The 27,131-nt window shown below is 47.9% G+C and overlaps 1 protein-coding gene across 5 annotated transcripts in view; it reads right to left on the bottom strand.

Moving 5' to 3' along the window:
* Positions 1-4,296: 4,296 nt before the first annotated feature.
* Positions 4,297-27,131, bottom strand: part of LOC109886565 (serine/threonine-protein kinase B-raf) — a 45,464-nt gene continuing 22,629 nt past the window's right edge. For 3 of the 5 annotated variants that reach the window (XM_031815392.1, XM_031815396.1, XM_031815395.1), the window contains 11 exons: positions 25,622-25,661; positions 24,893-25,021; positions 20,355-20,491; positions 19,194-19,396; positions 15,121-15,297; positions 12,166-12,212; positions 10,597-10,715; positions 7,976-8,107; positions 7,559-7,693; positions 6,133-6,283; positions 4,297-5,630 (listed from right to left, as the gene is read on the bottom strand). In XM_031815392.1, the coding sequence (XP_031671252.1) occupies positions 5,608-5,630; positions 6,133-6,283; positions 7,559-7,693; positions 7,976-8,107; positions 10,597-10,715; positions 12,166-12,212; positions 15,121-15,297; positions 19,194-19,396; positions 20,355-20,491; positions 24,893-25,021; positions 25,622-25,661 (1,293 nt within the window). In that variant the 3' untranslated portion in view covers positions 4,297-5,607. Of the gene's footprint in view, positions 5,631-6,132; positions 6,284-7,558; positions 7,694-7,761; positions 7,840-7,975; positions 8,108-10,596; positions 10,716-12,165; positions 12,213-15,120; positions 15,298-19,193; positions 19,397-20,354; positions 20,492-24,892; positions 25,022-25,621; positions 25,662-27,131 lie in introns of those variants that run through there. The other 2 variants (XM_031815393.1, XM_031815394.1) reach the window with 2 other exon arrangements.

Below are 27,131 nucleotides of genomic sequence, written 5' to 3'. Positions count from 1 at the left end.
CGGGTTGTGATACAGCCCGGAATCGAACCAGGGTCTGTAGTGATGCCTCTAGCCTTGGATTGCTGCGCCACTCAGAAAAACCCTATATTTTACAGATTCCTGCTGTTAGTCCCTCGGGGGTCATATCGGCTGTTAGTCCCTCGGGGGTCATATCGGCTGTTAGTCCCTCGGGGGTCATATCGGCTGTTAGTCCCTCGGGGGTCATATCGGCTGTTAGTCCCTCGGGGGTCATATCGGCTGTTAGTCCCTCGGGGGTCATATCGGCTGTTAGTCCCTCGGGGGTCATATCGGCTGTTAGTCCCTCGGGGGTCATATCGGCTGTTAGTCCCTCGGGGGTCATATCGGCTGTTAGTCCCTCGGGGGTCATATCGGCTGTTAGTCCCTCGGGGGTCATATCGGCTGTTAGTCCCTCGGGGGTCATATCGGCTGTTAGTCCCTCGGGGGTCATATCTTGGGTTGGGTCACAGTGAACTGAAGACCCAGTGTAATGGAAACGATGTCCTTCAGAAAAATCCATAACATTATACATCTCATGGCAGAAGTCCACATCTCTATTCTGGTTAAACCTCCAGTATTATAATGTTCTCCTCCTGGGCCTAATCTATGACCCAGTTTCCCTAGACACAGTTTCCCTAGAGACAGTTTCCCCAGACACAGTTTCCCCAGACACAGTTTCCCCAGACACAGTTTCCCCAGACACAGTTTCCCCAGACACAGTTTCCCCAGACACAGTTTCCCCAGACACAGTTTCCCCAGACACAGTTTAAGCAATGTCCTAAACTGATCATGTCAAATGGTAGATTCTCCATTGACTGTTCTTCTACAGCGGAGAAACCAGCCATATCCGTCCGTTCATAGGAGGTCCTCGTCACGTGACGACCGGTGTCTTCGTCCCAAATGGAGACCCTCTTCCTTCTCCGGGGAACACTACCTGAGCCAACCGAGTGCAGGGTAAAGTGAATGGGGAACCGTTTTGGGGACGTAGCCGATGCCCCATCTTACACAGCTTTTTGGCTTCCCCAGCAGAACATCAACTGTGTTCCCTTTACAGACGGAACACGATGCGTTTGGAAATTGAGTTTAGGGGTGTTAGTCAACAACTTAAAAATTCATGTTGTGACGGGATTTATTTGTTAATAAAAAAATAAAAAATAAAAGGGAAGTCTCTATTTTTGCTTCTTCGATACATCCCTCCCTTCTTCGATACATCCCTCCCTCACAAAGACACAGACGGAGTTAAAACACTAGATGGCTCTCCTGGTCTCAATAACCACAATTCAGAAAATGTCATTAACAAACGACTCAATAGTTTTACAGGCCTGCCTGTCTACAAAATAATAAAAGGCAAAACGACATCGACAAAAGATGAGTAAAAAAACATCTCCTTCAACACCCTGGAATGACCGCTGCATGACTATAGAAAGGACTGATGGATAGGCAGAAAGGACAGATAGGCAGAAAGGACAGATAGGCAGAAAGGACAGATAGGCAGAAAGGACAGATAGGCAGAAAGGACAGATAGGCAGAAAGGACAGATAGGCAGAAAGGACTGATGGATAGGGAAGAAAGGACAGATAGGCAGAAAGGACAGATAGGCAGAAAGGACAGATAGGCAGAAAGGACAGATAGGCAGAAAGGACAGATAGGCAGAAAGGACAGATAGGCAGAAAGGACAGATAGGCAGAAAGGACAGAAAGGCAGAAAGGACAGATAGGCAGAAAGGACAGATAGGCAGAAAGGACAGATAGGCAGAAAGGACAGATAGGCAGAAAGGACAGATAGGCAGAAAGGACAGATAGGCAGAAAGGACAGATAGGCAGAAAGGACTGATGGATAGGGAAGAAAGGACAGATAGGCAGAAAGGACTGATGGATAGGGAAGAAAGGACAGATAGGCAGAAAGGACAGATAGGCAGAAAGGACAGATAGGCAGAAAGGACAGATAGGCAGAAAGGCAGAAAGGACAGATAGGCAGAAAGGACAGATAGGCAGAAAGGACAGATAGGCAGAAAGGACAGATAGGCAGAAAGGCAGAAAGGACAGATAGGCAGAAAGGACAGATAGGCAGAAAGGACAGATAGGCAGAAAGGACAGATAGGCAGAAAGGACAGATAGGCAGAAAGGACAGATAGGCAGAAAGGACAGATAGGCAGAAAGGACAGATAGGCAGAAAGGACAGATAGGCAGAAAGGCAGAAAGGACAGATAGGCAGAAAGGCAGAAAGGACAGATAGGCAGAAAGGCAGAAAGGACAGATAGGCAGAAAGGACAGATAGGCAGAAAGGACAGATAGGCAGAAAGGCAGAAAGGACAGATAGGCAGAAAGGACAGATAGGCAGAAAGGACAGATAGGCAGAAAGGACAGATAGGCAGAAAGGACAGATAGGCAGAAAGGACAGATAGGCAGAAAGGACAGATAGGCAGAAAGGACAGATAGGCAGAAAGGACAGATAGGCAGAAAATCAGACACAGGATCCATTTCAAAAACACAGCTTGGGGAATACGTTTCCCCCTTGGTACAGCTCTAGGACCAGCTCCCCCCCCCAATCAGAACCTTAACCAATGGGGAGGGAAATTCAGAAGTGACCCAAGACCCCCCCACCCCACCCCCCCAATCAGAACCTTAACCAATGGGGAGGGAAATTCAAGTGACCCAAGACCCCCCCAATCAGAACTTTAACCAATGGGGAGGGAAATTCAAGTGACCCAAGACCACTGACTTTACCCCCCCCACCCCCACATCAGAACCTTAACCAATGGGGAGGGAAATTCAAGTGACCCAAGACCACTGACTTTACCCCCCCACCCCCACACCCCAATCAGAACCTTAACCAATGGGGAGGGAAATTCAAGTGACCCAAGACCACCGACTCCCCCCACCCCCCCAATCAGAACCTTAACCAATGGGGAGGGAAATTCAAGTGACCCAAGACCCCCCCAATCAGAACTTTAACCAATGGGGAGGGAAATTCAAGTGACCCAAGACCACTGACTTTACCCCCCCCACCCCCACATCAGAACCTTAACCAATGGGGAGGGAAATTCAAGTGACCCAAGACCACTGACTTTACCCCCCCACCCCCACACCCTAATCAGAACCTTAACCAATGGGGAGGGAAATTCAAGTGACCCAAGACCACCGACTCCCCCCACCCCCCCAATCAGAACCTTAACCAATGGGGAGGGAAATTCAAAAGTGACCCAAGACGACCGAACCCCCCCCCCCCCCCCCCACCATTAAAATCACACTAGTCTTTCAGGTAGGTGACAGCAGCCATCTTGTTCACAGGTGCAACAGGTGAATGGAGCTTCTGCTTCCTCTGTCTGCGATATTAAAGTCCACGACAAGAAGAGTTGGGGGGGTGGGGTTTGATTGGATGAGTTGGGGGGGTGGGGTTTAATTGGATGAGTTGGGGGGGGGGTGGGGTTTGATTGGATGAGTTGGGGGGGTGGGGTTTGATTGGATGAGTTGGGGGGGTGGGGTTTGATTGGATGAGTTGGGGGGGTGGGGTTTAATTGGATGAGTTGGGGGGGGGGGGGGGGGGGGGGGTTTGATTGGATAGTGTTCTGGGAATGTAACCAAGCTGAGAGGAGGAGCCGTGTCTCGTTGAAGGAGAGCAGTCAAACTTGTAACAGCACAACGCAAATGTAAAACCTTGGACAACAGCAGCTGCTATCCAACATCTAGACTAGAGCAGAACCGCTATTCAATCATTCCCTTCTGACGGGAATATCAGGACGCAGTCCTGGCTCTTCCTTCCTTTAGACTTCACTCTGACCTTCAGCTAGAGGGAGTACCATTGTACAGCGTTCTTGTAAGCTTCCATCCTTCCTCGTACAAACTCACTAGAAAAAAGTCAGTGTCCCCCCCCCCCTCCAAAATAAAACGGTCAAAGAGTCTCTCCGTCCTCCACACCCCCTGTAAACTCGGTCCTAGAGGATTGTGATCGGGATCTCCGTCCTCCCCCCCTCAAAACACCAAGTCAAAACACCAAGTCTGAAGAGGCACTGGCAGCCATCTTAGATTCACACAGTTTCTTTTTCTAACAGACCTGTTGTTGTCCCTTCCAAAACAACGGTCCTCGGCTGATTTCATAAAGGCTCTTTGTGACGCTAACGTTGCGAGCGGAGTTCCCCACTTCTGGTTTTCAGGGGAAAGGGAAGTTAGGTTGAACACACTGTGTGTCCCTGAAAAAAAAAGCGTCTGTTGGCGTTTTTCCGGTCGACTCCACATAAACTAATCCAAATGATCCAAACAAGGGGTTAACATGGAGCTGCTGTGAGCGAAATGACAAAGGCAAGATCCCGGAGTCTGGAAAAAAATGTGGAAAAGCATCCTTCATTGGAAAATGGATCTGTGAGAGAGAGCGCTGAGGGGACAGTCTCAGAGTCGCTGTCCTTTCAGTGAGGCTTGAGTCGAGACAGATCTGTGAGAGAGAGCGCTGAGGGTACAGTCTCAGAGTCGCTGTCCTTTCAGTGAGGCTTGAGTCGAGACAGATCTGTGAGAGAGAGCGCTGAGGGGACAGTCTCAGAGTCGCTGTCCTTTCAGTGAGGCTTGAGTCGAGCATATTCGTGTCTATCACCGGGTAGGAATGCTTTGTAGTGACAGTAAAAACATCAACAATCTCGTCAACAAAAACAAAAACAACATAAAGCTCAGAGCCCCCCCCCCTCCCCACATATCCTTAAAATCCCAAAACAAACAAGAACTGGGGATTTTTTTTCTTCAAATAAATAAATTCTTTCAAGTCCTCTTCCCAAAGGGTCGACTCCGCCCCCCTGGGAAATCCAGCTCATCAGCGATTGGCTCAGACCTGGCCCCTTCATCTCGGGTAACCAATGAGCAGCCAGGAAAAGAAGTGTGGTTTCCTGTTTCTGTAGCTCCTCCCTCTTCGTCATGGAGGGGAGTGAGAAGGCGTGTGCTGCCCAAACCCATCGACCTCTAACCTCTCTTGACCCCTAACCCCAATCCTGTCCTTGTGCTCTCAACAGTTACATTCCTCCTTCATCAGTCCTAGAATCAAGAAGTGCTGTTCTCTCCTTTTACAGTTCTCTCTTCTTCCTCTGGTTTGGTTTCTTCAGTGTGTCTGGTTGTGTGTCATTCAACTTTTCTTTTCCTTGTTTCTAAAATCAGATGTTGTAGTTTTTCCCCGATGTGGTGATTCCCCAGATCTCATCTGTAGAGCTCCTGAGACGTGGCTCGGAGAGAGGAAGAGGCTGGCCGTCTGTCTCTCCAGGTGTGGAAAGTAGAAAACAGCACGTTCTTTTGAGACTAGGATGTTGGTTTTTGGTTAAATGGATGAAGAAATCCACCGCAGGAACACAAGACTTGTTGAAGAGGGACGAGGGATGGACTGGCTGAACTGGTGGAATCTGGATCAGCATCTTATTTAAATGCTGAAAACTCCCCTGGAATGAAGAGAAGAGAGAGACGATCAGGTTGGAAGAGAGGAGAGAGAGACAGCAGTACAGAGTGGGAGAGAGAGAGAGAGAGACAGCAGTACAGAGTGGAAGAGAGAGAGAGAGAGAGAGAGAGAGAGGAGAGAGAGACAGCAGTACAGAGTGACGAGGGATGGACTGGCTGAACTGGTGGAATCTGGATCAGCATCTTATTTAAATGCTGAAAACTCCCCTGGAATGAAGAGGAGAGAGAGAAGATCAGGTTGGAAGAGAGGAGAGAGGAGACAGCAGTACAGAGTGGAAGAGAGAGAGAGGAGAGAGATAGCAGTACAGAGTGGAAGAGAGAGAGAGGAGAGAGAGACAGCAGTACAGAGTGGAAGAGAGAGAGAGGAGAGAGAGACAGCAGTACAGAGTGGAAGAGAGAGAGACAGCAGTACAGAGTGGAAGAGAGAGAGGAGAGAGAGCAGTACAGAGTGGAAGAGAGAGAGAGGAGAGAGAGCAGTACAGAGTGGAAGAGAGAGAGAGGAGAGAGACAGCAGTACAGAGTGGAAGAGAGAGAGGAGAGAGAGCAGTACAGAGTGGAAGAGAGAGAGGAGAGAGAGCAGTACAGAGTGGAAGAGAGAGAGAGGAGAGAGACAGCAGTACAGAGTGGAAGAGAGAGAGATCTATTATTTCAACAGTAACACTCTGTACATGGAGAAACTACAGGACCCCCAGGGCGTGTGGCCCCTCACCGTATCCCCCCTGTATCGGGGTTTTGGGGGAGGAGCAGGCGTACAGGCTGAAGTCCTCCGTCTGGAACCCGGCTCGGTTCAGTGAGGGTTCCGACGCGGAGCGGTGGATCTTGGGTAAAGAACGCGCCAGCAGCTCAATGGAAGCCAGGATCTGACAGAGGAGGTCAGAGGTAAAAAAAGAAAGAAAAAAAAGGTCACCACCAACAACATCAGGAGAAAACACAGGAGGTTATTAGGTCATCCCTAGCCAATCACCTCTCTCGAATCACTCGTCTCAAATAGGGACATAGCTGACAGCCAAGTCAGAGAAACTTAGATTGAGGCTGTCAGCAGAACCTCACCTGGGCTTTCCAGTAGCTTTTAAAAACACAGTGAGACGTTAGTGTGAATGTATTTCTAGTACTCTGAGGCCACCTGGTGGTGGAAATAACACATTCTCCTTCATACATACAAGTTAAACAACGCCAAGGAGGCGTTAACCTCATGAGCAGGAAGAGGTTTCTGGTGAGGTGAATATCTTGGTGGGGTGGATAGTCTTGGTCATTTTAAAAGATTCAGCTCAACCCCTGGCATGTACAGTGAAGTGTTCTCCGTCGTTACCGGAGGGAATAGGGGTCCCGTCTCCATAGTTACCTGAGGGAATAGGGGTCCCGTCTCCATCGTTACCTGAGGGAATAGGGGTCCCGTCTCCATCGTTACCTGAGGGAATAGGGGTCCCGTCTCCATCGTTACCTGAGGGAATAGGGGTCCCGTCTCCATCGTTACCTGAGGGAATAGGGGTCCCGTCTCCATCGTTACCTGAGGGAATAGGGGTCCCGTCTCCATTGTTACCTGAGGGAATAGGGGTCCCGTCTCCATAGTTACCTGAGGGAATAGGGGTCCCGTCTCCATAGTTACCTGAGGGAATAGGGGTCCCGTCTCCATAGTTACCTGAGGGAATAGGGGTCCCGTCTCCATAGTTACCTGAGGGAATTGGGGTCCCGTCTCCATAGTTACCTGAGGGAATAGGGGTCCCGTCTCCATAGTTACCTGAGGGAATTGGGGTCCCGTCTCCATAGTTACCTGAGGGAATAGGGTCCCGTCCTCCGTCGTTACCTGAGGGAATAGGGGTCCCGTCCTCCGTCGTTACCTGAGGGAATAGGGGTCCCGTCTCCATAGTTACCGGAGGGAATAGGGGTCCTGTCTCCATAGTTACCGGAGGGAATAGGGGTCCAGTCTCCATAGTTACCGGAGGGAATAGGGGTCCAGTCTCCATAGTTACCGGAGGGAATAGGGGTCCCGTCTCCATAGTTACCTGAGAGAATAGGGGTCCCGTCTCCATAGTTACCGGAGGGAATAGGGGTCCCATCTCCATAGTTACCGGAGGGAATATGGGTCCTGTCTCCATAGTTACCTGAGGGAATAGGGGTCCAATCTCCATAGTTACCTGAGGGAATAGGGGTCGTTCCTCTCTCTTCTTCTTCATACAGTCAGCCATCAGCCTCCTCATGGCTTTAGGACAGTTGGAGCGCACCTTACTGAGGTCAGGAGACAGGTATCCCCGACCCACCATGAAGATTATCTAGAGGGGAGAGGTGGAGGGTTAGAGGTCAGAGGTCAGGAGACAGGTATCCCTGACCCACCATGAAGATTATCTAGAGGGGAGAGGTGGAGGGTTAGAGGTCAGAGGTCAGGAGACAGGTATCCCCGACCCACCATGAAGATTATCTAGAGGAGAGAGGTACAGGGTCAGAGGTCAGGGGTAGGAGACCTTGCTCAGGTAGGACAGGACCCCAGACATCAATTCCTAGAGAACATTATAAATGAATATTATAGATGTATATAAAACAGGAGAGATATCTACCTGGTCTCTGTTATTGATGTTGGAGTAGGGCAAGGCCCCAGACATCAACTCGTAGAGAACTATCCCGAAGGCGTAGACGTCAGACTGGAAGCTGTAAGGGTTCTTATCCTGCAGACGGATGACCTCTGGGGCCTACAGGCAGACGGGGGGGACAGCAGAGTCACACAGTTTACCAAGATATACAGCCTTCATTGGGCAGGGTTGGGCTCAATTACAGTCAAGTCAAGAAGTACACTGACAATTACAATTCTCTTCAAATGGAGGAACATTTGGAATTATAATTTTTGGGTTTACTTCCTGAATTGATTGGAATTGACCTTTCACCCTGTACACTGGGTCTCAAAAGTATCGTCCTTGCGCCTTCCGTCCTCGCCTCCTCCTCAAACCGCACTGGAGGAGAAGATTTGAGGTACCGCCCCCCCCAGACCCTCTCCACCAATGAGCTTTGAGATGGAGGCCAGAAGAGGGTAAGGAATTGAAGAAAGACTAATTGCGTCCCATTAAGACTGATGCGTCCCGAGCTCATGTCCCATTTAGACTGATGCGTCCCGAGCTCATGTCCCATTTAGACTGATGCGTCCCGAGCTCACGTCCCATTTAGACTGATGCGTCCCGAGCTCACGTCACATTTAGACTGATGCGTCCCGAGCTCACGTCACATTTAGACTGATGCGTCCCGAGCGCACGTCACATTTAGACTGATGCGTCCCGAGCTCATGTCACATTTAGACTGATGCGTCCCGAGCTCATGTCACATTTAGACTGATGCGTCCCGAGCTCATGTCCCATTTAGACTGATGCGTTTATTGACTTTGTTTCCTAGAAACCAACAGATATCTGATCCTTTCAGAGCAGCTCTGATCACGTAGATTACACATTCTGACAACGCAGATTACATTCTGACAACGCAGATTACATTCTGACAACGCAGATTACATTCTGACAACGCAGATTACATTCTGATAACGTAGATTACATTCTGACAACATTCTGATAACGTAGATTACATTCTGATAACGTAGATTACATTCTGATAACGTAGATTACATTCTGATAACGTAGATTACATTCTGATAATGTAGATTACATTCTGATAACGTAGATTACATTCTGACAACATTCTGATAACGTAGATTACATTCTGATAACGTAGATTACATTTTGACAACGTTACGTTCTGATAATGTAGATTACATTCTGACAACGTCACATTCTGATAACGTAGAATACATTCTGACAACATTCTGATAACGTAGATTACATTCTGATAACGTAGATTACATTCTGATAACGTAGATTACATTCTGATAACGTAGATTACATTCTGATAACGTAGATTACATTCTGATAACGTAGATTACATTCTGATAACGTAGATTACACATTCTGACAACGCAGATTACATTCTGACAACGCAGATTACATTCTGACAACGCAGATTACATTCTGACAACGCAGATTACATTCTGATAACGTAGATTACATTCTGACAACATTCTGATAACGTAGATTACATTCTGATAACGTAGATTACATTCTGATAACGTAGATTACATTCTGATAACGTAGATTACATTCTGATAATGTAGATTACATTCTGATAACGTAGATTACATTCTGACAACATTCTGATAACGTAGATTACATTCTGATAACGTAGATTACATTTTGACAACGTTACGTTCTGATAATGTAGATTACATTCTGACAACGTCACATTCTGATAACGTAGAATACATTCTGACAACATTCTGATAACGTAGATTACATTCTGATAACGTAGATTACATTCTGATAACGTAGATTACATTCTGATAACGTAGATTACATTCTGATAACGTAGATTACATTCTGATAACGTAGATTACATTCTGATAACGTAGATTACATTCTGATAACGTAGATTACACATTCTGACAACGTAGATTACACATTCTGACAACGTAGATTACATTCTGACAACGTAGATTACATTCTGATAACGTAGATTACATTCTGATAACGTAGATTACATTCTGACAACATTCTGATAACGTAAATTACATTCTGATAACGTAGATTAATGTGGTTAGAGGGTTGGGCCAGTAACCGGAAGGTTGCTGGATCGAATCCACGAGCTGACAAGGTAAAGAAATCTGAGCAAGGCAGTTAACCCACTGTTCCCCGGGCCCTGAGCAAGGCAGTTAACCCACTGTTCCCCGGGCCCTGAGCAAGGCAGTTAACCCACTGTTCCCCGGGCCCTGAGCAAGGCAGTTAACCCACTGTTCCCCGGGCCCTGAGCAAGGCAGTTAACCCACTGTTCCCCAGGCGCTGAAGACGTGGATGTTGACTAAGGCATCCCCCCCGCACCTCTCTGATTCAGAGGGGTTTGTGGGTTAAATGCGGAAGACACATTTCAATTGGACAACTGACTAGGTATCCCCCTTTCCCTAGATTGAATTCTAATAATGTAGAATAATGTAGATTGAATTCTAATAATGTAGAATAATGTAGATTGAATTCTAATTATGTAGAATAATGTAGATTGAATTCTAATAAATGTAGAATAATGTAGATTGAATTCTCTTTCTGGTTGTTTAGTCTATTCAGGTTCTCCTCTTAATCCCTGCAGTATCACTCACCATCCACAGGATGGAGCCAGAGAGCTGTTCAAACTGGTGGGAGCCGCTCCAACGGGACTTCACTGTGGCCAGGCCGAAGTCTCCTATCTTCACGGTCAGGTCCTCGTGTAGGAAGATGTCTGGGAGGGGAGGGGTTAAGGAACAGAAAGCTAAGGGACCGCTGTCTGGGAGGGGTTAAGGAACAGAAAGCTAAGGGACCGTTGTCTGGGAGGGGAGGGGTTAAGGAACAGAAAGCTAAGGGAGGGGAGGGGTTAAGGAACAGAAAGCTAAGGGACCGTTGTCTGGGAGGGGAGGGGTTAAGGAACAGAAAGCTAAGGGAGGGGAGGGGTTAAGGAACAGAAAGCTAAGGGACCGTTGTCTGGGAGGGGAGGGGTTAAGGAACAGAAAGCTAAGGAACCGTTGTCTGGGAGGGGAGGGGTTAAGGAACAGAAAGCTAAGGGACCGCTGTCTGGGAGGGGAGGGGTTAAGGAACAGAAAGCTAAGGGAGGGGAGGGGTTAAGGAACAGAAAGCTAAGGGACCACTGTCTGGGGCGAGGGGGAGCGGGGGAGCTCCGTCTGGGGAGCGGGGGAGCTCCGTCTGGGGAGCGGGGGAACTCCGTCTGGGGAGAGGGGGAGCTCAGTCTGGGGAGAGGGGGAGCTCAGTCTGGGGAGAGGGGGAGCTCAGTCTGGGGAGAGGGGGAGCTCTGTCTGGGGAGAGGGGGAGCTCTGTCTGGGGAGAGGGGGAGCTCTGTCTGGGGAGAGGGGGAGCTCTGTCTGGGGAGAGGGGGAGCTCTGTCTGGGGAGAGGGGGAGCTCTGTCTGGGGAGAGGGGGAACTCAGTCTGGGGAGAGGGGGAACTCAGTCTGGGGAGAAGGGGAGCTCAGTCTGGGGAGAGGGGGAGCTCAGTCTGGGGAGAGGGGGAGCACAGTCTGGGAGGGGAGGGGTTAAGGAACAGAAAGCTAAGGGACCGCTGTCTGGGGCGAGGGGGAGCGGGGGAGCTCCGTCTGGGGAGCGGGGGAGCTCCGTCTGGGGAGCTCCGTCTGGGGAGCGGGGGAGCTCCGTCTGGGAAGCGGGGGAACTCCGTCTGGGAAGCGGGGGAACTCCGTCTGGGAAGCGGGGGAACTCCGTCTGGGAAGCGGGGGAACTCCGTCTGGGAAGCGGGGGAACTCCGTCTGGGAAGCGGGGGAACTCCGTCTGGGAAGCGGGGGAACTCCGTCTGGGAAGCGGGGGAACTCCGTCTGGGGAGAAGGGGAGCTCAGTCTGGGGAGAGGGGGAGCTCAGTCTGGGGAGAGGGGGAGCTCAGTCTGGGGAGAGGGGGAGCTCTGTCTGCACCAACACTTGTCTCTGTCTCACCTAGTCCACCTGAAGATGGAGGCACTAACTGTAGGTCCCTCTGAATAACAGCGTCCTGCTAAATGACTACCATGTAAAAACAGATCTGAACACAAAGACTATGTCCTATCGAAGACATGTTGATTAGGTGACACAGCGGAGAGAGGTGATTATGACTGCCTTCCTTATAGAATGGGTCAAAGGTCAGACAGACTGAAAGGTGCTTGTTGGAAAAAAGGTGAAAGGTCAGAGAGGATACTGTTGCTCTTCAGGTCTCTGTGGATGATGGATTTGGCGTGCAGGTAACTAGGGAGGAAAACCACAACAATGCCATGTTAGTTAGTAAACAAACACTGGTACACTAGACATATTTACAGTCCCAGGTTAGTTAGTAATCAATAAACACTGGTACACTAGACATATTTACAGTCCCAGGTTAGTTAGTAATCAATAAACACTGGTACTATCCACGTTAAGACTCTCCTAACCTCCACTGTACCAGTCTGTCCACGTTAAGACTCTCCTAACCTCCACTGTACCAGTCTGTCCACGTTAAGACTCTCCTAACCTCCACTGTACCAGTCTGTCCACGTTAAGACTCTCCTAACCTCCACTGTACCAGTCTGTCCACGTTAAGCCTCTCCTAACCTCCACTGTACCAGTCTGTCCACGTTAAGCCTCTCCTAACCTCCACTGTACCAGTCTGTCCACGTTAAGACTCTCCTAACCTCCACTGTACCAGTCTGTCCACGTTAAGACTCTCCTAACCTCCACTGTACCAGTCTGTCCACGTTAAGACTCTCCTAACCTCCACTGTACCAGTCTGTCCACGTTAAGACTCTCCTAACCTCCACTGTACCAGTCTGTCCACGTTAAGACTCTCCTAACCTCCACTGTACCAGTCTGTCCACGTTAAGACTCTCCTAACCTCCACTGTACCAGTCTGTCCACGTTAAGACTCTCCTAACCTCCGCTGTACCAGTCTGTCCACGTTAAGACTCTCCTAACCTCCACTCTACCAGTCTGTCCACGTTAAGCCTCTCCTAACCTCCACTGTACCAGTCTGTCCACGTTAAGACTCTCCTAACCTCCACTGTACCAGTCTGTCCACGTTAAGACTCTCCTAACCTCCACTGTACCAGTCTGTCCACGTTAAGACTCTCCTAACCTCCACTCTACCAGTCTGTCCACGTTAAGACTCTCCTAATCTCCACTCTACCAGTCTGTCCACGTTAAGCCTCTCCTAACCTCCACTGTACCAGTCTGTCCGTCTTAAGACTCTCCTAACCTCCACTGTACCAGTCAGTCTGTGTTAAGCCTCTCCTAACCTCCACTGTACCAGTCTGTCCTTGTTAAGACTCTCCTAACCTCCACTGTACCAGTCAGTCTGTGTTAAGCCTCTCCTAACCTCCACTGTACCAGTCTGTCCACGTTAAGCCTCTCCTAACCTCCACTGTACCAGTCAGTCTGTGTTAAGCCTCTCCTAACCTCCACTGTACCAGTCTGTCCTTGTTAAGACTCTCCTAACCTCCACTGTACCAGTCAGTCTGTGTTAAGCCTCTCCTAACCTCCACTGTACCAGTCTGTCCACGTTAAGCCTCTCCTAACCTCCACTGTACCAGTCAGTCTGTGTTAAGCCTCTCCTAACCTCCACTGTACCAGTCTGTCCTTGTTAAGAATCTCCTAACCTCCACTGTACCAGTCAGTCTGTGTTAAGCCTCTCCTAACCTCCACTGTACCAGTCTGTCCACGTTAAGCCTCTCCTAACCTCCACTGTACCAGTCAGTCTGTGTTAAGCCTCTCCTAACCTCCACTGTACCAGTCTGTCCTTGTTAAGACTCTCCTAACCTCCACTGTACCAGTCAGTCTGTGTTAAGCCTCTCCTAACCTCCACTGTACCAGTCTGTCCACGTTAAGCCTCTCCTAACCTCCACTGTACCAGTCAGTCTGTGTTAAGCCTCTCCTAACCTCCACTGTACCAGTCTGTCCTTGTTAAGAATCTCCTAACCTCCACTGTACCAGTCAGTCTGTGTTAAGCCTCTCCTAACCTCCACTGTACCAGTCTGTCCACGTTAAGCCTCTCCTAACCTCCACCGTAGCAGAGTTGTGAGTTCTGCAGGTACCTACAGTAGTTCAGAGGCTGACTCATTTAAATGCAGCTCTATCTGCTCTGTTGTGTTGGCCAGAGACTGAGCACATCAATGCCTTATGAGACAGACAATGGAGAGTAGGAGAGTCAGCGTAGGGGACGAGGGAGTCAACCAGGAGAGGCAGCGTAGGGGACGAGGGCGTGAACCAGGAGAGTCAGCGTAGGGGACGAGGGCGTCAACCAGGAGAGTCAGCGTAGGGGACGAGGGTGTCAACCAGGAGAGTCAGCGTAGGGGACGAGGGCGTGAACCAGGAGAGTCAGCGTAGGGGACGAGGGAGTCAACCAGGAGAGTCAGCGTAGGGGACGAGGGCGTAAACCAGGAGAGTCAGCATAGGAGACGAGGGCGTCAACCAGGAGAGTCAGCATAGGAGACGAGGGAGTCAACCAGGAGAGTCAGCGTAGGGGACGAGGGCGTCAACCAGGAGAGTCAGCGTAGGGGACGAGGGAGTGAACCAGGAGAGTCAGCGTAGGGGACGAGGGCGTCAACCAGGAGAGTCAGCGTAGGGGACGAGGGCGTGAACCAGGAGAGTCAGCGTAGGGGACGAGGGCGTGAACCAGGAGAGTCAGCGTAGGGGACGAGGGCGTGAACCAGGAGAGTCAGCATAGGGGACGAGGGCGTCAACCAGGAGAGTCAGCGTAGGGGACGAGGGAGTCAACCAGGAGAGTCAGCGTAGGGGACGAGGGCGTGAACCAGGAGAGTCAGCATAGGGGACGAGGGCGTCAACCAGGAGAGTCAGCATAGGGGACGAGGGCGTCAACCAGGAGAGTCAGCGTAGGGGACGAGGGCGTCAACCAGGAGAGTCAGCATAGGGGACGAGGGAGTGAACCAGGAGAGTCAGCGTAGGGGACGAGGGCGTCAACCAGGAGAGTCAGCGTAGGGGACGAGGGCGTCAACCAGGAGAGTCAGCGTAGGGGACGAGGGTGTCAACCAGGAGAGTCAGCGTAGGGGACGAGTGTGTGAACCAGGGGATGCATCCCAATAGCAGCCTATTCCCTATGTCTGGGACTAGTTCTGGGAACAGGGTGCTAGTCGGGGTACATCCTGTGTGTTGTGGACTAACTCACTCCATGCCCTGTGCGGTTTGCCGGGCGATGTCTATGAGCTTGATCATCTCAAACTTGGTCTCTATGATGTGTAGATGGTGGTAGAGGGAGGAGCCCTCACACCACTGGGTCACGATGGCCAGCTGAGGCTTGGTGGTGTAACCCATGAACAGCAGGATGTTGACGTGACGCGTCTTCCTGTTAGGAAGCAGGGAGAGGATGTCAAAACCACTGAGAAGGAGCTTTTAGTTACCTATCCAGCTATTTCATGACAAAACACAGAAGCCCTGCTATTTCATGACAAAACACAGAAGCCCTGCTGTTTCATGACAAAACACAGAAGCCCTGCTGTTTCATGACAAAACACAGAAGCCCTGCTGTTTCATGACAAAACACAGAAGCCCTGCTGTTTCATGACAAAACACAGAAGCCCTGCTGTTTCATGACAAAACACAGAAGCCCTGCTGTTTCATGACAAAACACAGAAGCCCTGCTATTTCATGACAAAACACAGAAGCCCTGCTATTTCATGACAAAACACAGAAGCCCTGCTATTTCATGACAAAACACAGAAGCCCTGCTATTTCATGACAAAACACAGAAGCCCTGCTATTTCATGACAAAACACAGAAGCCCTGCTATTTCATGACAAAACACAGAAGCCCTGCTATTTCATGACAGAACACAGAAGCCCTGCTATTTCATGACAAAACACAGAAGCCCTGCTATTTCATGACAAAACACAGAAGCCCTGCTATTTCATGACAAAACACAGAAGCCCTGCTGTTTCATGACAAAACACAGAAGCCCTGCTGTTTCATGACAAAACACAGAAGCCCTGCTGTTTCATGACAAAACACAGAAGCCCTGCTGTTTCATGACAAAACACAGAAGCCCTGCTGTTTCATGACAAAACACAGAAGCCCTGCTGTTTCATGACAAAACACAGAAGCCCTGCTGTTTCATGACAAAACACAGAAGCCCTGCTATTTCATGACAAAACACAGAAGCCCTGCTATTTCATGACAAAACACAGAAGCCCTGCTATTTCATGACAAAACACAGAAGCCCTGCTATTTCATGACAAAACACAGAAGCCCTGCTATTTCATGACAAAACACAGAAGCCCTGCTATTTCATGACAAAACACAGAAGCCCTGCTGTTTCATGACAAAACACAGAAGCCCTGCTGTTTCATGACAAAACACAGAAGCCCTGCTGTTTCATGACAAAACACAGAAGCCCTGCTGTTTCATGACAAAACACAGAAGCCCTGCTGTTTCATGACAAAACACAGAAGCCCTGCTGTTTCATGACAAAACACAGAAGCCCTGCTGTTTCATGACAAAACACAGAAGCCCTGCTGTTTCATGACAAAACACAGAAGCCCTGCTATTTCATGACAAAACACAGAAGCCCTGCTATTTCATGACAAAACACAGAAGCCCTGCTATTTCATGACAAAACACAGAAGCCCTGCTATTTCATGACAAAACACAGAAGCCCTGCTATTTCATGACAAAACACAGAAGCCCTGCTATTTCATGACAAAACACAGAAGCCCTGCTATTTCATGACAAAACACAGAAGCCCTGCTATTTCATGACAAAACACAGAAGCCCTGCTATTTCATGACAAAACACAGAAGCCCTGCTATTTCATGACAAAACACAGAAGCCCTGCTATTTCATGACAAAACACAGAAGCCCTGCTATTTCATGACAAAACACAGAAGCCCTGCTATTTCATGACAAAACACAGAAGCCCTGCTATTTCATGACAAAACACAGAAGCCCTGCTATTTCATGACAAAACACAGAAGCCCTGCTGTTTCATGACAAAACACAGAAGCCCTGCTGTTTCATGACAAAACACAGAAGCCCTGCTGTTTCATGACAAAACACAGAAGCCCTGCTGTTTCATGACAAAACACAGAAGCCCTGCTGTTTCATGACAAAACACAGAAGCCCTGCTGTTTCATGACAAAACACAGAAGCCCTGCTGTTTCATGACAAAACACAGAAGCCCTGCTGTTTCATGACAAACACAGAAGCCCTGCTGTTTCATGACAAAACACAGAAGCCCTGCTGTTTCATGACAAAACACAGAAGCCCTGCTGTTTCATGACAAAACACAGAAGCCCTGCTGTTTCATGACAAAACACAGAAGCCCTGCTATTTCATGACAAAACACAGAAGCCCTGCTATTTCATGACAAAACACAGAAGCCCTGCTATTTCATGACAAAACACAGAAGCCCTGCTATTTCATGACAAAACACAGAAGCCCTGCTATTTCATGACAAAACACAGAAGCCCTGCTATTTCATGACAAAACACAGAAGCCCTGCTATTTCATGACAAAACACAGAAGCCCTGCTATTTCATGACAAAACACAGAAGCCCTGCTATTTCATGACAAAACACAGAAGCCCTGCTATTTCATGACAAAACACAGAAGCCCTGCTATTTCATGACAAAACACAGAAGCCCTGCTATTTCATGACAAAACACAGAAGCCCTGCTATTTCATGACAAAACACAGAAGCCCTGCTATTTCATGACAAAACACAGAAGCCCTGCTATTTCATGACAAAACACAGAAGCCCTGCTATTTCATGACAAAACACAGAAGCCCTGCTATTTCATGACAAAACACAGAAGCCCTGCTATTTCATGACAAAACACAGAAGCCCTGCTATTTCATGACAAAACACAGAAGCCCTGCTATTTCATGACAAAACACAGAAGCCCTGCTATTTCATGACAAAACACAGAAGCCCTGCTATTTCATGACAAAACACAGAAGCCCTGCTATTTCATGACAAAACACAGAAGCCCTGCTATTTCATGACAAACACAGAAGCCCTGCTATTTCATGACAAAACACAGAAGCCCTGCTATTTCATGACAAAACACAGAAGCCCTGCTATTTCATGACAAAACACAGAAGCCCTGCTATTTCATGACAAAACACAGAAGCCCTGCTATTTCATGACAAAACACAGAAGCCCTGCTATTTCATGACAAAACACAGAAGCCCTGCTATTTCATGACAAAACACAGAAGCCCTGCTATTTCATGACAAAACACAGAAGCCCTGCTATTTCATGACAAAACACAGAAGCCCTGCTATTTCATGACAAAACACAGAAGCCCTGCTATTTCATGACAAAACACAGAAGCCCTGCTATTTCATGACAAAACACAGAAGCCCTGCTATTTCATGACAAAACACAGAAGCCCTGCTATTTCATGACAAAACACAGAAGCCCTGCTGTTTCATGACAAAACACAGAAGCCCTGCTATTTCATGACAAAACACAGAAGCCCTGCTATTTCATGACAAAACACAGAAGCCCTGCTATTTCATGACAAAACACAGAAGCCCTGCTATTTCATGACAAAACACAGAAGCCCTGCATTTCATGACAAAACACAGAAGCCCTGCTATTTCATGACAAAACACAGAAGCCCTGCTATTTCATGACAAAACACAGAAGCCCTGCTATTTCATGACAAAACACAGAAGCCCTGCTATTTCATGACAAAACACAGAAGCCCTGCTATTTCATGACAAAACAGAGAAGCCCTGCTATTTCATGACAAAACAGAGAAGCCCTGCTGTTTCATGACAAAACAGAAGCCCTGTTATTTCATGACAAAACAGAGAAGCCCTGCTGTTTCATGACAAAACAGAAGCCCTGCTGTTTCATGACAAAACAGAAGCCCTGTTATTTCATGACAAAACAGAAGCCCTGTTATTTCATGACAAAACAGAGAAGCCCTGCTGTTTCATGACAAAACAGAAGCCCTGCTGTTTCATGACAAAACAGAAGCCCTGTTATTTCATGACAAAACAGAAGCCCTGTTATTTCATGACAAAACAGAAGCCCTGTTATTTCATGACAAACCAGAAGCCCTGCTATTTCATGACAAAACAGAAGCCCTGTTTACACTATACTTGTCGGTTATACTCTAAGACCTATAAGGTAGCAGTTAATTACCTCGACGTCTGAAGGTAAAACTAGTATTCCACCACTGTGTACATGCCGAGCTTTTCATGACATGACTTCACCGTTAAAACGTGTCTTACCGGAGGACACCCACTTCGTTCTTAAAGGCCTGTAGCTGCTGTGGGGTGGGAGCTGTCACGTTCAACATCTTCACAGCCACGTCTCCGTGCCACTTGCCCTTAAAGACGGTCCCAAAGGATCCAGAGCCTATCCTCTGACCCAGGGTGATCTGACCTTCTGGGATCTCCCAGTCGTCACTAGAGTCCCGTCTGCCCAGGGTTTTCTACATGGGACACACACACACACACACACACACACACACACACACACACACACACACACACACACACACACACAGATGGTTTTACTTCCTGCTTTACAACAGAGCCGGTCTTAAAGTGGCTGCGCACGGCGACAGGCTCTGTGCGTGTCACCACACTGTGTGTGTTTTTACTAGGTCTTTCTCCAACTGAATACCTGGACATCTTGACAACTCCTGTAGTCATTGGTTGGCATCTCAGTCATATTGTAAACTTATTGATCCTGCTTTGTGATACACCAATCAGCTCTAAGGTCTGTGTTCCTTATACACCAATCAGCTCTAAGGTCTGTGTTCCTTATACACCAATCAGCTCTAAGGTCTGTGTTCCTTATACACCAATCAGCTCTAAGGTCTGTGTTCCTTATACACCAATCAGCTCTAAGGTCTGTGTTCCTTATACACCAATCAGCTCTAAGGTCTGTGTTCCTTATACACCAATCAGCTCTAAGGTCTGTGTTCCTTATACACCAATCAGCTCTAAGGTCTGTGTTCCTTATACACCAATCAACTCTAGGGTCTGTGTTCCTTATACACCAATCAGCTCTAGGGTCTGTGTTCCTTATACACCAATCAGCTCTAGGAAGGTCTGTGTTCCTTATACACCAATCAGCTCTAGGAAGGTCTGTGTTCCTTATACACCAATCAGCTCTAGGAAGGTCTGTGTTCCTTATACACCAATCAGCTCTAGGGTCTGTGTTCCTTATACACCAATCAGCTCTAAGGTCTGTGTTCCTTATACACCAATCAGCTCTAAGGTCTGTGTTCCTTATACACCAATCAGCTCTAAGGTCTGTGTTCCTTATACACCAATCAGCTCTAAGGTCTGTGTTCCTTATACACCAATCAGCTCTAAGGTCTGTGTTCCTTATACCTCAATCAGCTCTAGGAAGGTCTGTGTTTTGTAGTGGTTGTGTCTCACCATCTTATTGCGGTCGTCAGACGAGGACGATGACTTCCTCTCTCTCTGTGGACACGGAGACTTCTGAGGAGCCTTCACATTGGTCAATGAGCCAGGCAGCGAGGCTGGGGGCGTGGCCGACAGCCCTGCAGTCGACCCTAATTGGAAGTAGGAGAGGGAGGGAGGGGGTTAGGGAGGGAGGGAGGGAGGGGTGGAGGAGGAAAACAAAAGAAAAGGAAAGATGAGGATGAGGAGGAACGGAGGGCAAACAGAAGGCGGTAGGAGGAGGAAGAGGAGGAAGAGGAGGAAGAGGAGGAAGACAGGGCTTGAGTGATAGAGAGAAGGGATATGTCCAGTCCCAAACTGACCCCTAGACCCTATGCCCTGGGATCGACCCCTAGACCCTATGCCCTGGGATCGACCCCTAGACCCTATGCCCTGGGATCGACCCCTAGACCCTATGCCCTGGGATCGACCCCTAGACCCTATGCCCTGGGATCGACCCCTAGACCCTATGCCCTGTGATCGACCCCTAGACCCTATGCCCTAGGATCGACCCCTAGACCCTATGCCCTAGGATCGAACCCTAGACCCTAGGATCGAACCCTAGACCCTATGCCCTGGGATCGACCCCTAGACCCTATGCCCTAGGATCGACCCCTAGACCCTATGCCCTAGGATCGCCCCCTAGACCCTAGGATCGACCCCTAGACCCTATGCCCTATGCCCTAGGATTGACCCCTAGACCCTATGCCCTAGGATCGACCCCTAGACCCTATGCCCTAGGATCGACCCCTAGACCCTATGCCCTAGGATCGACCCCTAAGGTCTAGGGTCTGATCACAGGCTCTAGGGGTCCGCTCACAGGCTCTAGGGGTCCGATCATAGGGTCTAGGGGTCCGATCATAGGGTCTAGGGGTCCGATCATAGGGTCGATCATAGGGCAAGGTTCCCCAATGGGCGATTTTATTTGGCTCCCAAAATGTTCAGATCCAAAAATATTTTGTACATATTTTATTAATAATAATAATAGTTCATTAATGAAACATAAAGAAACTGTAAAATCAGAAAATGAGCTCAGGGATTTTACATTGAGGAAATCTGTCCAACTATTCCAACGCATAAAGAGACTGACATGTAATCAAGGCTTGAAATGATGTTTCCTCTAATATATATCTATCTATCCATTTGGGATCCTTGCGGTCAATTTGCAGCGATACAAATGATAACTATAACTATGATAACTATAACTATGCTCCAGCAACCCCTTACCATCCGCTCAAGGATGAAGAGGGATCCTTGGCGTAAGGTCTAGGGGTCTATTTGGGATTGGGCCATAGAGTGGGTTTCAGAGAACAGGAGGGTTGAGGGGAGTCGGAGTGTTGTGTCCTGGTGGTGTTGGAGGTGAGGGGTGATGTCACAGTGGGAGGTGAGGGGTGATGTCACAGTGGGAGGTGAGGGGTGATGTCACAGTGGGAGGTGAGGGGTGATGTCACAGTGGGAGGTGGTACTGATGGTTTAACAGAACTGATGGCTTCTACGCTTGTGGCTAGAGCACAGCACTGTTCTCCCTAACCTGAACCTGATTCTCCTAACCTGTCAAATTCTCTCTATCCCGCCACCTCAAATCCTCCCTAACCTGTCAACTTCTCCCTAACCCACTACGTCAACTTCTCCCTAACCCACTACGTCAACTTCTCCCTAACCCGTCAACTTCTCCCTAACCCACTACGTCAACTTCTCCCTAACCTGTCAACTTCTCCCTAATCTGTCAACTTCTCCCTAACCCACCACGTCAACTTCTCCCTAACCCACTACGTCAACTTCTCCCTAACCCGTCAACTTCTCCCTAACCCACTACGTCAACTTCTCCCTAACCTGTCAACTTCTCCCTAATCTGTCAACTTCTCCCTAACCCACCACGTCAACTTCTCCCTAACCCACCACGTCAACTTCTCCCTAACCCACCACGTCAACTTCTCCCTAACCCACCACGTCAACTTCTCCCTAACCCACCACGTCAACTTCTCCCTAACCCACCACGTCAACTTCTCCCTAACCCACCACGTCAACTTCTCCCTAACCCACCACGTCAACTTCTCCCTAACCCACCATGTCAACTTCTCCCTAACCCACCACGTCAACTTCTCCCTAACCCACCACGTCAACTTCTCCCTAACCCACCACGTCAACTTCTCCCTAACCCACCACGTCAACTTCTCCCTAACCCACCACGTCAACTTCTCCCTAACTCACCACGTCAACTTCTCCCTAACTCACCACGTCAACTTCTCCCTAACTCACCACGTCAACTTCTCCCTAACCCGTCAACTTCTCCCTAACCCGTCAACTTCTCCCTAACCCGTCAACTTCTCCCTAACCCGTCAACTTCTCCCTAACCCGTCAACTTCTCCCTAACCCGTCAACTTCTCCCTAACCCGTCACCTCCTCCATCTAGCCACAACCGTAGAAGCCGTCAGTTCAGAGGAAACCATCAGTGCCACCGGTGTGTGAAGGAGAGGGTGTTGCTGAGATGGGGGGAGGTGCCTGGTGCAGTAGGCAACTCTGGGTAATGTAGTACTTTAACTGCATCCTCTACTTTATAACCAATACATCTCAATGTGGCTTCCAACAATACATTAAAAAGACAACAACCTACTCACTCTGGAAGGTAGTGAATACATTACACTGTCAACTACAGTCAGTCAACACTGTCAGTCGACACATTACACTGTCAACTACAGTCAGTCAACACAGTACACTGTCAACTACAGTCAGTCAACACAGTACACTATCAACTAGTCAGTCAACACATTACACCGTCAACTACAGTCAGTCAACACATTACACCATAAACACAGTACACTGTCAACTACAGTCAGTCAACACAGTACACTGTCAACTACAGTCAGTCAACACAGTACACTGTCAACTAAAGTCAGTCAACACAGTACACTGTCAACTACAGTCAGTCAACACAGTGTACTGTCAACTACAGTCAGTCAACACAGTACACTGTCAACTACAGTCAGTCAACACAGTACACTGTCAACTACAGTCAGTCAACACAGTACACTGTCAACTACAGTCAGTCAACACAGTACACTGTCAACTACAGTCAGTCAACACAGTGTACTGTCAACTACAGTCAGTCAACACAGTACACTGTCAACTACAGTCAGTCAACACAGTACACTGTCAACTACAGTCAGTCAACACAGTACACTGTCAACTACAGTCAGTCAACACAGTACACTGTCAACTACAGTCAGTCAACACAGTGTACTGTCAACTACAGTCAGTCAACACAGTGTACTGTCAACTACAGTCAGTCAACACAGTGTACTGTCAACTACAGTCAGTCAACACAGTGTACTGTCAACTACAGTCAGTCAACACAGTGTACTGTCAACTACAGTCAGTCAACACAGTGTACTGTCAACTACAGTCAGTCAACACAGTGTACTGTCAACTACAGTCAGTCAACACAGTGTACTGTCAACTACAGTCAGTCAACGCAGTGTACTGTCAACTACAGTCAGTCAACACAGTGTACTGTCAACTACAGTCAGTCAACTACAGTCAGTCAACACAGTGTACTGTCAACTACAGTCAGTCAACACAGTGTACTGTCAACTACAGTCAGTCAACACAGTCAGTCAACACAGTGTACTGTCAACTACAGTCAGTCAACACAGTGTACTGTCAACTACAGTCAGTCAACACAGTACACTGTCAACTACAGTCAGTCAACACAGTGTACTGTCAACTACAGTCAGTCAACTACAGTCAGTCAACACAGTGTACTGTCAACTACAGTCAGTCAACACAGTGTACTGTCAACTACAGTCAGTCAACACAGTCAGTCAACACAGTGTACTGTCAACTACAGTCAGTCAACACAGTCAGTCAACACAGTGTACTGTCAACTACAGTCAGTCAACACAGTGTACTGTCAACTACAGTCAGTCAACACAGTACACTGTCAACTACAGTCAGTCAACACAGTGTACTGTCAACTACAGTCAGTCAACACAGTGTACTGTCAACTACAGTCAGTCAACACAGTGTACTGTCAACTACAGTCAGTCAACACAGTGTACTGTCAACTACAGTCAGTCAACTACAGTCAGTCAACACAGTGTACTGTCAACTACAGTCAGTCAACACAGTTACATGGTATGGCAGTTCTGAGGACATGTATATAATGTTCTATAGATCTATAGTGTATTTTCCCATTCCCTGATCAGAGCCTGGATCCAAAGGTCCTAGAGCCGCAGCCCTACTCAGAGATGCTTTGTGGACACAGGCCCTGAAACACAAAAACCCTCCCATATGAGAGTTTTGGAAGCAGAGGGAGGGAGGGGGGGGGGGTCGGTAGTGACAGTGTGAGGGATTATGGTAGGGAGAGAAAACATAAGGAAAGAGAGTGAAGAGCGAAACACAGACAGACAGTGGAGGGCCAAAACACAGGTGGGAGATGAGGACACACACACATCACCACAATACACACAGACCACAATACCACACACAGAGTCACGCCACAGAGGCCTAGCTACCTCGGAACACAGGCTCGGACTCAAAATCAAAGACTATGTCATTGGGGTAGGAGTATAGGAGGGGGCTTGAGATCCGTGTTCGGTGCTTCCTCAAACAGCGGGCGGGTGGGTGGGTCTGCAAGGGGGGGGCTGCAGGAGGGGGGGAAAGAGAGACAGACACAGCAGGATCACTGGCCCTGAAGACCAGCTACTGGGCCCACTTCTCTATGGTACCTACTGTAGGCCCGATCCAAAATGGACGCCTAGTCACTGTACTGTGCTCTACTTCTGGCCAGAGCCCAATGAGTGCCAACGAGGAGAATGCATGAATCCGTCTCCGTGGACCAGTAGAAAGTTAGGGAGGTTTTTCCACACATTATCACTGGCAAAAAGTAGTGCACTAGATAGGGAATAGGGTACCATTTGAGACTGGCCCTATAGTAAGTAGTCTACACTCTTTCAGAGGGAGCATGGATGGGCAGTAGAAATCAGAGAATGTTAGGGGAATAAAAAGGCTCTCTTAAAGGGGAAGTCTCCTTAAAAAGGGACAAGAGTTTTACAGTCTAAGGACAAATATTCTAAATATGCATCAACAAGACTAGTAGAATTAGAATTCTGACTGGACAAAATGAGTTTCGAGGAACTTGTAAAAAAAAAGAGAGAAAGAGAACACAGATGCAGGATATGGGGGTGGTGGTGGTGGGGGGGGGGACTTGTTGATTGAATTAGTGATGATAATAGCTTCCTTACCTCCTTCTGATCTCTGTAAACCTTGATCTCGAATCAAGTCCTGAAAGAAAGAAAGAGACAGAGAGAGACAGAGAGAGAGCGAGAGAGCGAGAGAGAGAGCGAGGAAATAACAGAGAATCACAATACTGTGAAGACTACGAGTCATCTCAGATTCCAGACAAACGCTACAGATTGGGGTACATCTTGATAGCTTGTATAACACTTAGTGGAACTGACTACTTTTGCAGATATGAAAACAGTCAACACTGTTTTCATAAAATTATATATTAGTCAAAAAATATAAAAATTCCCAGTTTATGTATACAAAACCAACTTTATTAAAGAGGTTTTAAAAATAGGTAATATTTGACTCAAAATGTTATGATGTACACTAAAAGGCACTGACGGCAGAACAGATGGATTTAGTTCAATGTATGATTAATATAATAAACGAATACATTTCCCAAAACATATTGCTATCGGGTTGTAAATCACAACGGGCCTGATACCATAAGGAATGCACTGTCTCAGTTTCAATGGCTCAATATTTTGGAAAAAAACTCAGCAAGTCAGCAATAACATGGCTGATAGGCTAGCGTATCTAGTTATGTAGCGAGCTAAAAACACGGAGCCTAACGTTAGCTAGCGAGCTAAAAACACGGAGCCTAACGTTAGCTAGCGAGCTAAAAACACGGAGCCTAACGTTAGCTAGCGAGCTAAAAACACGGAGCCTAACGTTAGCTAGCGAGCTAGCTGCTAGGAGGATACCATGTCATTGGAAGAGTGGGTGAGTGACTGACTCTTCCGTCATCTTGTTTTTCGGTGGCTATACACGGCTAGAGATGCAGGTGTCATTGGGTAAAGCTAGCAAGAACTAGAACGGCTTATCCAGTTAGCATATCTCTCGCATTCATAAAATTCAGAGAGCAGAATAACTGATGCATTTACAAACGTGAAACACCTGCTGAGTTTAACCCGGGGTCAGTAAACTTAGGAAAAGAAAGTAAAAGTTAGTCAAGAACGCTCTCGGTAACATGTAAACAGCTCTGCTGTGTCTGGAAGTAGCTAGCTAGCTAACCAACTTTAACTAACTTTAACTAGCTAACAAGCCTTGCATTGTTGGCAGGCAAACTGCAGAAAGACGAGGAGGCTACAATTCCCCATCGTTTATCAGTGCAATTTTGACAGCCAAATTAGGTGAAAAGGTTTTAGAGGGTTTATTTAATGTTACTTCGTTAGATGTTAGCTCATCTTTCTCTGGCTAGCATTAGCTGTAGATCTTGTTGTTGTTGATGTGTTTAACTTCTTGGATATAGGGGGCGCTCTTTTAATTTATGGATAAAAAAACGTGCCCGTATTAAGCGCAATATTTTGTCAGGAAAAGATGCTCGACTTGCATATAATTGGCAGCTTTGGAAAGAAACCACTCTAAGGTTTCCAAAACTGCAAAGATATTATCTGTGAGTGCCACAGAACTCATGCTACAGGCGAAACCAAGATGAAACTTCAACCAGGAAATGGGCAGAATTTT

The sequence above is a fragment of the Oncorhynchus kisutch genome, unplaced genomic scaffold (assembly GCF_002021735.2).
Source record: "Oncorhynchus kisutch isolate 150728-3 unplaced genomic scaffold, Okis_V2 Okis09a-Okis19a_hom, whole genome shotgun sequence".
In the NCBI taxonomy this organism is placed as follows: domain Eukaryota; kingdom Metazoa; phylum Chordata; class Actinopteri; order Salmoniformes; family Salmonidae; genus Oncorhynchus; species Oncorhynchus kisutch.
The sequence above is the reverse complement of the archived record's forward strand: the minus strand, read 5'-3'. Positions and strand labels throughout refer to the sequence as shown.